We start from the raw sequence: 9,302 nt of genomic DNA, 5'->3' as shown, positions 1-9,302 counted from the left end.
CATGAAAATATTTCATGAACAGAAAGACAGCTCAAACAGAGCAACATAGAGGCATACACAACACGAGAACACAACTCTATGCTCTCAGAGTCATCATGCACAGCCGAATACATCACTAAAATCTCTAATATCAGAAGTGAGAGAGTGAAAGAGAGAGGAGTGCACACAATATAGCTATCTGTACACTATGTGTATTGACAATGAACATGAAGATATACATGTGAACCCCTTAGGGTTAGGGTTAGGGTTAGGTTTTGCCCCTATGGCCTATGTAGATAGTGCAATTTGCACTATCTTTAACACCCCCTCTTAAATTGCACTAGGTAAGTAGAGGGTGCATGTGCAAGACCTTTTTGTGGATTTCGTTGGTGCATATGACAGCATCCAAAACTAAAAAGAAAACTAAAAAGAAATCAGAGGAGTATGTGCATGTGTGAGCATAGTGACTACGTAGTGGAAGCATGCACAATGAGTACAACCTACAATCCTGTACATAATGTGGATTTCCCCCTCTTAAGTTGTGGGTCATCCTTTGCCTTTGGGAATCAAATCCAGAAGATAGGCTCAAGGGATGAGTAAGTAAAGCCAAAAGGTAAGATGCGTGCCGCCTGGATCGAAGATTGGTCGATCAAAAGATGACTGTGTGAAGAGCAGTGTATGGCTGCGTGCTAAACATGTCAAAGTTGAATATGTGATAAGTCATCATGGACTGTGCAACTGTAGAAGAGGCATCTGGATGTGACACTAGTCGATGTAGCAATGGACATGTGATCCAGTAGGTTGTGACATACAAGGGTGTCACCAACACAAAAGAATTGGTAGCAATGTCGGATGTATGCTGCATTAATGTAATCTCTGTCAAATGATGCAAGATCATAAAAGAATGCATAATCGGTGTGGACAGAGTGATCCCAAGGGTTAAAAAATTGGGGGCCAAAGGTGCAGGTATGATACATTGCTCTGCTGAAGAAGAGTCCCGTAAAATTGACAAGGTACGGCAACCTATCAAACCTGTATGCTCACCTATCATGAGTTGAAGGTCGTCTGATGTGTGCATGGATGAACATCCATTGACATGGGATGCAACATCTATCATAGGCTCGTCAAGAAGGAGCTGATAGTGTAAAGGCCTCGAAGCCTGGAATACAATTGAAGTACCGAATGTTGATGAAGAAATCAATCTGTAGTCATGGATCCAACCATTGATCTGCATCAAGTATGGACTATATATAACAACCACAAGTGCATGATGAAATAGTGAGTCTCCCTAGGTTGTGCTATGGCTGAAACTGATGATGTCTACTGCACTAGGGCAGGACCGCACTAATGCATAGGTATCCTCATGCTGAGGAATGATTTGTTGATCGAAAGAGGTGGTGATCACTGGATCCAAGGGTGCAATGCGGCATGATTGAGCCAATGCTGGAATGTCCTGTAAATTGATGTGATGATCTAAACTGCAACTAGGAACCATGTCCATAGATGTGATAAGCTCTGTGTAAGAGGTGAAAGCATCAATGATGGATGCTGGAATGGAATCACCTAAGGAGCGAAATGCACTGGGGCATAAATCTTTGCATGTGGCTGAAGATATGAGTGCCTCATACTGAGGACTTACCTGCTAAACAACTGCATGATCATAGTTGAACTCCTGTTGAGTATCTCTGTGGTAAAGGATGGAGTCGGATCCATGCATGAAGATGATGGTTGTGCATCATAAGAATCAGATTGTGCTGATGTAGGTGGGACTGCCTTGTAGTACTGAGGACTTATCATCAGATTTGCCTTGTGCTGAGGGCTTACTACCGAATGTGCCTCCTGCTAAGGGCTTACCGAGGAATGTGCATGATAAAAAATTGCAGGCTGATCCATGCTAACATCCAAAGCATCTACATCTGATCTGTCAAGGCCAATGAGGCTTGAGTCGGCATCATAGACTGGGACATACCCTGTGGCAATAAATGGTTGAAGAAGGTTCTCTTTCCACTCACAGATCATCCAGAGTCATGGCTGGTGTATTCTAACCTGTGTGATGTGGATAACTCCATGATGGAGGCGGTCTAGTGCTCTTTGCAAGAGGCTTACCTGTGTACCGGGGCGAGAGTGTCTACCCATGAGAACACTGTGTGAGAGCTGCCACTGGGGGGATTACACTAAACGGTCAAAACCAAGTCATGTGAGAACATATGTGTGCCAAGGATCAAGTCTGTAAAATAAATATGACAACTGAGTGTCGGACATAGCCAAGAGGCTGTACAAGGCTGATGTATGTGTAGGAACCAATGCCAAAAATAGTCAACAAATGTGACTGTACATGGGTGGCATGTGTGTGTGCAAGAAGAATGCAATACTCCTAAATCCGAGAATGAGAACTTTGCCAAGTGTCACACTATGTGGTGCTGAAGTGCCAAATGCCAAGAGACTTGAACTGGTGTCAGTGTGTGAATGTGTACACCGATGATAGAACCGCATGGAATGACATCGGTGGGAACTAATCGGGTAATGTGGCAATGGCTGACTTGGCTTGGTGGAGTTGGATCTCGTCTATAGTGGTGCTAGTCTATAGCTAGACTACACGTCGATGAGATAAATGTAGCAAATGAATTTTATCTTGATTCTTTTTAAGTGCTAGGTACGCTGCAAAGGATCAAGAGGTGGTTCTGATGATGAGGATTTAATGATTTTGACCTGTGAAAATCTCAGATGTGAAATCTGATGTAACATGTGCATAGAGTGCGAGCTGGCAAGCAATTTTTCTTTTTGGATCACCTCCAAATTTCACTTGGATCAAACGTTATGGCTCCTAGAAGGATAGGCCAGACTTTGTCCAAGGAGGGGTCCAAATTGATGATGTGGTAGGGTGATAACATGGCACTGTGTGTCACATGCAGAGTGAAAATATGTGCCTGTGAAGCACTATATGCTTAGAAGGCACTATGCCTAGCTGGTAGCTGGTGACTGTGCATTGCCATGTGTCATGCTATCATGGCATGCTGAGGTGGTAGGTGACTGGGCACTGCCACATGCCATGAAGTTAACCAGCCCTATCTAGAAGGTTGACTCAAGGTCAACTTGATTGAAACCAAGGAGTACCTAGAGGTTAACCAACCCTGGTCCAGCCTTATCTGCCACATGGCAGAGAGCTGACCATAACCTCTGTGTAGTCATTGGTGACTCTGGTGGAGATAAGCCTAGACAGAATCTAAAGAGATTTTGTTGGGATTACAGATGATTACATCAGGCTGTGTGAAGGTGGAAGTGATGACGGGTTGGAGCTAAAGATTGCTGTGAATGGTTTCTTAGAGTCTCATGGGAGTGTTCGGTGATGTAGAGCATGGTAGTCACCAGGTCATGGAGCCGTCAGACTGCCCGTGGGAGCATTGGATGTGCTAAGAGCTCGATGATCAAGTAATGCACTGGCTTGTTGGAGCATTGTGAGGGGTGGAGTCAAGGTTCGTTGAAAGAGTCAGACGTCTCTCGCATTGAAGTAGTCCGTGGATGCTGTGCAATGGCTAGAGAGTAGGGCATGCAGCTGAAGATGGCATGGAGTCAGCTGAATCTTGTCCGTCATCGCTACTGGACCTTGTGGGCGATGCGTCTATGCAGCGGCTCGCTTTGGAGATATGTTGCTATGCCGTTGAAGAGGCCGTTGTAGCCTTTGTGGAAGGCTATGCTTTAGCCTTAATTAGAGCCACGGGGTGCTATAGCTCGTCAAAGGCCGAGTTGCTACCGTTGAGGAGGATGCACCTGAGTCGTCAGACTCGTCGGGGTCTTGCTAGTTTCCTAGTGGAAGCCACTTGGGAGTCGCCTGGTCGTTCATTAGCCAGAAGCCTTACGCGTTGGGCTGTTCGAAGTGCTTGGTGGCTTTGTTGTAGCCGTCATGGGTGTTGAGGTCATCAAGCTGTTGAGCGCCGTTTGGAGAAGCTTTAGTTGCTACTGAAGCCTGTTGCAGGAATCGAGCAGCGATAGTCGTTGGAGCCAGTTTTGGGAGGTCGAGACTATCGCTATAGAGCCGCCCACGCTTTGAGTTGATGGCTTTTCTTTTGAAGGTGAGCCGTGGAGCACTGTGGGCTTCAGTCGATGAGGCGGTTGAAGTAGGTGAGATTGAAGGAGATGAAGCCATCATATTACCTTAGATGGTTCGACCTTTGCTTGAGAGATTTGAGGTGGATTAGTACAGAGATGCTCTTCCTGTCTTTGAAAGGCCTTTGACCTCTCTCCTCTCTCTTAATGAATCTCTCTCATCGAAAAATGTCTAAACACAAAGAGTGCGAAATGGTCATATCTCAAGCTCCATAAGGTGGAATCTTGAGCTTTCTGAACCGAATTGAAAAGGAGAAGGAGCTCTATGATGAGAGCTAGAGATGGAATTGAGATGCCTCAAGGAGAGGGCTTATGCCTTGGGGCTTGACACCTTGACAGAAGCAAGGGCTTTCACTCTCTCTGATGAAAATCTCTCTCAATGGAATTTGCCTCACGAAGAAGGGCTTAACACTCATGAAGGGAGTGGGAGCTCACCTGGTACTCTGATACCATGATAGCTGAAGTGAGAGAGGGAGAGAGAGAGGAGTGCACACGATATAGCTACCTATACACTAAGTGTATTGACAATGAACACGAAGATATACACCTTAAGGTTAGGGTTTGCCCCAATGCCCTATTTAAATAGTGCAATTTACACTATCTTTAACAATCTCAACATACACAGCAAGTACATTTAGTATTGCATGCGAGTAACATAACACAGCAAAGACACATACGAAAATGAATGAGACCCATCACTCGAAACACAACACTAAGATCAAAACACCCACACCTCTCTCATGTAATAGTCAACACAGAAGAAGACCTTCACAATCGGCCATTTCAACACCTGAATCGAAGGAAAGCAAATTAATAAAACTCATAAGCAAAGAAGCACAACTCGTGAGCATCTCAGAAGAAGGCAGGCTCATATAGATAGTTTGAAATAATGGAAATGAGGTTTGCATGCAAAGGTCAAGAATCACACACTAGCTACACAACTATGAGCTCGCTGATATGATGAACCCCCATTTACTTTGGAATAAGTCCCTTAAACATTTGACAAAGCATACAAATGCTCGTCAGATGTAGGGAATATGCAGTTTCTAGACTACAAGACAGTACGATTTCAAGAAGTGCCCCTTCTCTGCAATCTGTTGTTCATCAATATTTCCATCTACTTGGACTGTGCATGCACACAACGCCTACCTCCACAGCTCGAATACCTGCAACAACACTGAAAAATAAGGTGCTAAATACACGAAATAGAATGCATCCATTAACAAGAAAGCAAATGAAGTTCGATCCCTCTTGCAAATTCGACTGACTAAGGAGATATTCATCATTAGACTAGGCCGATCTGTAGTCACACCTCCCTTCCCATCCTCACGGTGACCGGTCGTTGAAAGAACCCGCATGTCATAAGAGAAGAGAGAGACGAATCACAACGGAAAGGAGAAGGAAGAAAGACATGTGGGTTATGACAAAAACCAGCCGCCGAGCAGAAGGGCAAAAGGACATTCGGCATCGTGGCAGAAGGGCAAGAGATGATTAAAGAGACAGAAGATCAGGAGAGGGAAAAGTGTGGTGCAATGAACAGCAAGAGACAAGGAGTAGACGCCAAATAGGTAGGAGAAGACGCCAAGTAGGGAGGAGCCGCCATTGACGCCAAGCAGGGAGGAGAAACAACAAGACAAAAACACATTCACAACCCTCACAAGCAAACAAAACTCCTAAACCTAATAGGGGCCCCCATCGAGAAATATTGCCCATTAATTAACTAGTTGTTGTGCAGAGCAAGGGTGCAATGCGGATTAACCAAAGTTTCATGATAAATCAATGTAATTCCAGAACATTTGATTAATGCACAGAAGTCGAGCAATCTAGAAACTTCAGATCACCGCCCTTCAGCGAGTATATGAGGGTAGGGGGAGACTCAGCAACGAGGGGAGAGGCGTGGGGAGAAGGGGAGAGAGGGGGGGGAGGGAGAAGGAGACGGAGAGAAGGGGAGGGTGAGGGAGATGGAGGGAGAGTGTGCCCATCATTATGGGCGGCTAGCATTCCTCGCCTAAGGCTCGCCCATCACTTGATGTCAAGATTTGAACCAACGCTATCTGATCCGCAACCATCTTGCCACATAGGCAAAATCACCTCGTTGCATTCATTGCAAAACCTTTGATTCTTAGCTTGGTCGTTTGGTGTGTAGAGCCATGTCTTGCCCATGCATTTTCTCACTTGGGCAGGCATTGGGTAGTGTGTAACCGCGCCCTTAACCTCGCCTCGCTCTCGTTTTCATGGGACCTGACACAAGCGCTACCCCACACTTGCTAAACAATTGCAACAACTCGTTATGTGCATTAGCTTGTCATGACCATCGGTACTATCCCCTGCTTACTCCTAGGCCAGGCATGACCATGACCTAGTAGGGGAGCGCTAAGAGAGATGGAGGGAGAGGGGAGGGAAGGAGAGGGAGAGGGGAGGGCTGAGTGGTAGGAGAGGCACGAGAGGTGAGAGGGGAGGAGTTGAGTGGAAGGAGAGGGGAGGTGCGAGCAGAAGGAGACTCAGCAGAGGGAGATGTGAGTAGAGGGAGAGGCAGCGAGGCAAGCTTATGTTAATTGCCATTGACGGGAGGGGGGGCAAGGGTGTAGATAAATAAATTAATTGAATAGGTGGCAGATGCGAATAGAGATGATTACATTCTGTCAAATTGATCGAATGAACTACTATGGACCGACGTAACAAACACTAACCAGTTACCGCACCACCCATAGGACCCTTGGGGGGCCAGGAAAGTCCTCTGTATACATGTGGGTGGGGAGTGACCAAAGGATGTGGGATAAGTAGATGTTGCAAGGAGGAGAGTAGAGTCACTTGTGAGCTAGCAATGGATGCCGGACACTCCTTGCTCCCCAGTTGTGGAGCTTGCCCCCTGCCCTTAAGGACGTATTTCCAACTTCATTCTTGTTGTTGTTGATCGCCCATCTCTTTGCTTTGCTAGCTTTGCCTTCTCCATCCATGGCTTCCTCCACCTGCTTCCAACACCTTCCCTTGCTCGCAGGAGCCTCTACAACTTCATGGAGCAGAGCTCGTCGTCCCCAACAATTACTCTACAGACAACCCTCCTTCCATTACATTTTCTTCCGACCTTCCTCCCCCCCCCGAGCTCAGTCTCCATCGGTTGCCAAGGCCAGACCCGTTTGGCTTCCAGGATTGGATCCTCCTCCCCACCTTGATGGATCGTACGCTCCACACATCCCCTTCCTTCTCAACCTTCTGTCGCAAATTTTGTTCCCTCTTCACTTGGTGCACGTTTCCAGCTCTGGATATGGCAAATGCGGCTTGTAGAATATCGTCCTCAACCTATACGAACTTCTCTTCGATATCTCGTTACTCTCTTACAGCATCCCAACAATCTTTTGTTTCTGAGTCTCATGCACAAACGTTCGTGCTGCATTTTGGTGCTAATTGGGTCCCCTTGTGTAGTCTTCCAGGAGACTTTGGTTTTGACCCACTAGAACTTGGAAAAGAACCCAACGCTCTCCGATGGTATGTGCAGGCAGAGCTTGTGCATGCACGTTTTGCCATGGCCGGTGTCGCGGGCATCCTGTTTACAGATGTAAGAAAGAACCTTTCGCATCCTATAATGCCTTCTAAAACACGCATCCTTGACAGGTTCCAAGCCCTCTCTCGTCCACATTAACAGCTCTCTCTCTCTCTCTCCCTCTCTCTTTCAGACAAACACTGCCATTGCATTGTATTTGATTTTTCCTACACTCAATTATTCTTCATGCAAAAGATCAATTGCCACTGTTTTGTTTTTGCCTTGGAAAAGGTAATTACGGTAACTGCTTTTGCGCAGGTGCTTAGAACGACTGGACTCAAAGATCTTCCTGTCTGGTACGAAGCTGGAGCGGCTCAGTTTGACTTTGCCAGCACGAATACCCTGTTCTTTGTTCAACTCATTCTGATGGGGTACGCCTACTTCAGTTCGTGTTTCAGTTCTGCTGACGTATTCAGGGAACATGCCTATTGAGAATAGTTTTAAGATGCTGAGGAAGTCAGGGAAACAAGGTTCCAACGAAAAATGAGCCTGTTTCATGGATATATGTGGTCCTTGATCTTGTATCTTAGTAATTTTCATTCCTATCGTTAAAGCGCGTCCAGTGCACGTAGCTACTAAATTTGAAGGTTATCTTGTCAGATTCGTGGAGACTAAAAGATATATGGACTATGTGAGCCCTGGCTCTCAAGCAACGGAGGACACATTCCTTGGCATGGAGGCTGCACTGGAAGGTTTAGAACCTGGGTAACACAAAATTTTCCTGATTTCCTAGTTTGGAGCAGCAAGATTATGTTATAACCAGATGTGGCATCTATAATTTATGAAGTTGAAATACATCGTACTTGGTCAGGTACCCTGGAGGACCATTCTTCAACCCTTTTGGCTTTGGTACCGGTCCATTGTCAGAACCTCAACCGCTGAAGGAAAAAGAGATAAAAAATGGTGTGATTTTTCAGACTCTTTGACTGTCAACTTTTCCAGTCTCCCACCACCTTGCCACTTACTTTTCATTCCTTCCCCCTCCAATGCCTTGTCTCATTCATATGCTCTTCTTTTTATGTTGGAATCCTGATTATCATCTGGAACCATTGTGTGTGTAGGAAGGCTTGCTATGGTGGCAATGGTTGGTTTCTTCGTCCAAGCCTATGTTACAAAAACTGGACCCATTGACAATCTTGTGACACATTTATCTGATCCCTGGCACAAAACGATCATACAGACTCTTGCCAACCATCAATGATCTGAATATTCTTTCCACCCTTCAAGCCATTTGTATACAAAAGAAAATGAAAAGCTCTGGACTCAATGAGCCACATGTATTTTTCTCTTCTCATGTATTTTTTGTGAGGTTATAAATCAAACGGTTTTGTATATTTTAACCCCTCGAGAATTCAGCAGTTAAGGGCCTTTGATGATTGTACTCTTTTTGGACGTGTGTCACCTCTGCAGTGGGGTTTATATATTGTAGATCTGTGGGAGGAGTTCATGAGGTCGAGGCTGCAGGCATTCTGTTTCAGCTTTGAGTTATTAATCAATGTTTTTAGCAGATCATCTGCACAATTGGTTTCTTTATAGATGGGTGAATTTTGCTCCTACACTTAGTTCTTGAACGTCTCATGAGGTGGATGGTCGAGGCTGCAGGCATTCCGTTTCGCTTTGAGTTATTAATCAATGTACCAGATCATCTGGAAATCGGTTTCTTTATATTCAATTGGAG

General features: G+C 45.5%; 1 protein-coding gene and 1 long non-coding RNA gene across 3 annotated transcripts; one reads left to right on the top strand and one right to left on the bottom strand.

Moving 5' to 3' along the window:
• Positions 1 to 5,041: 5,041 nt before the first annotated feature.
• LOC147900525 (uncharacterized) lies at positions 5,042 to 5,748 on the bottom strand. Its single transcript, XR_015541268.1, has 2 exons — positions 5,396 to 5,748; positions 5,042 to 5,260 (listed from the first exon to the last, which is right to left on the bottom strand). It is a non-coding gene; the product is annotated as an uncharacterized LOC147900525 (long non-coding RNA).
• Positions 5,749 to 6,868: 1,120 nt separating this feature from the next.
• Positions 6,869 to 9,052, top strand: LHCA5 (photosystem I light harvesting complex protein 5). Of its 2 annotated transcripts, none has more exons than XM_087377000.1 (6): positions 6,869 to 7,262; positions 7,507 to 7,639; positions 7,883 to 7,995; positions 8,225 to 8,329; positions 8,436 to 8,527; positions 8,686 to 9,052. In XM_087377000.1, exons 1-6 carry the CDS (start codon positions 7,039 to 7,041, stop codon positions 8,823 to 8,825), a joined length of 807 nt encoding a protein of 268 aa, XP_087233126.1. In that variant the 5' UTR covers positions 6,869 to 7,038; the 3' UTR covers positions 8,826 to 9,052. The 2 variants fall into 2 exon arrangements, with proteins under 2 accessions (XP_087233126.1, XP_087233127.1); XM_087377001.1 differs by having other exon boundaries at positions 7,130 to 7,262; positions 7,580 to 7,639.
• Positions 9,053 to 9,302: the final 250 nt, after the last annotated feature.

This window comes from Dipteris shenzhenensis, chromosome 7, assembly GCF_047967505.1.
Source record: "Dipteris shenzhenensis isolate YYH24624 ecotype China chromosome 7, Dip_SZ_1.0, whole genome shotgun sequence".
Lineage (NCBI taxonomy): Eukaryota > Viridiplantae > Streptophyta > Polypodiopsida > Gleicheniales > Dipteridaceae > Dipteris > Dipteris shenzhenensis.
Note: the sequence above shows the minus strand (reverse complement) of the source record. Positions and strands in the feature narration are given on the sequence as shown.

Excerpts from the sequence above, each read along its gene's own strand:
- LHCA5 (XM_087377000.1), top strand. The coding sequence starts at position 7,039 with ATGGCTTCCTCCACCTGCTTCCAACACCTTCCCTTGCTCGCAGGAGCC. Across the intron at positions 7,996-8,224 it reads GTTCAACTCATTCTGATGGG|ATTCGTGGAGACTAAAAGAT; the intron begins GTACGCCTACTT and ends TTATCTTGTCAG. Across the intron at positions 8,528-8,685 it reads GGAAAAAGAGATAAAAAATG|GAAGGCTTGCTATGGTGGCA; the intron begins GTGTGATTTTTC and ends TTGTGTGTGTAG.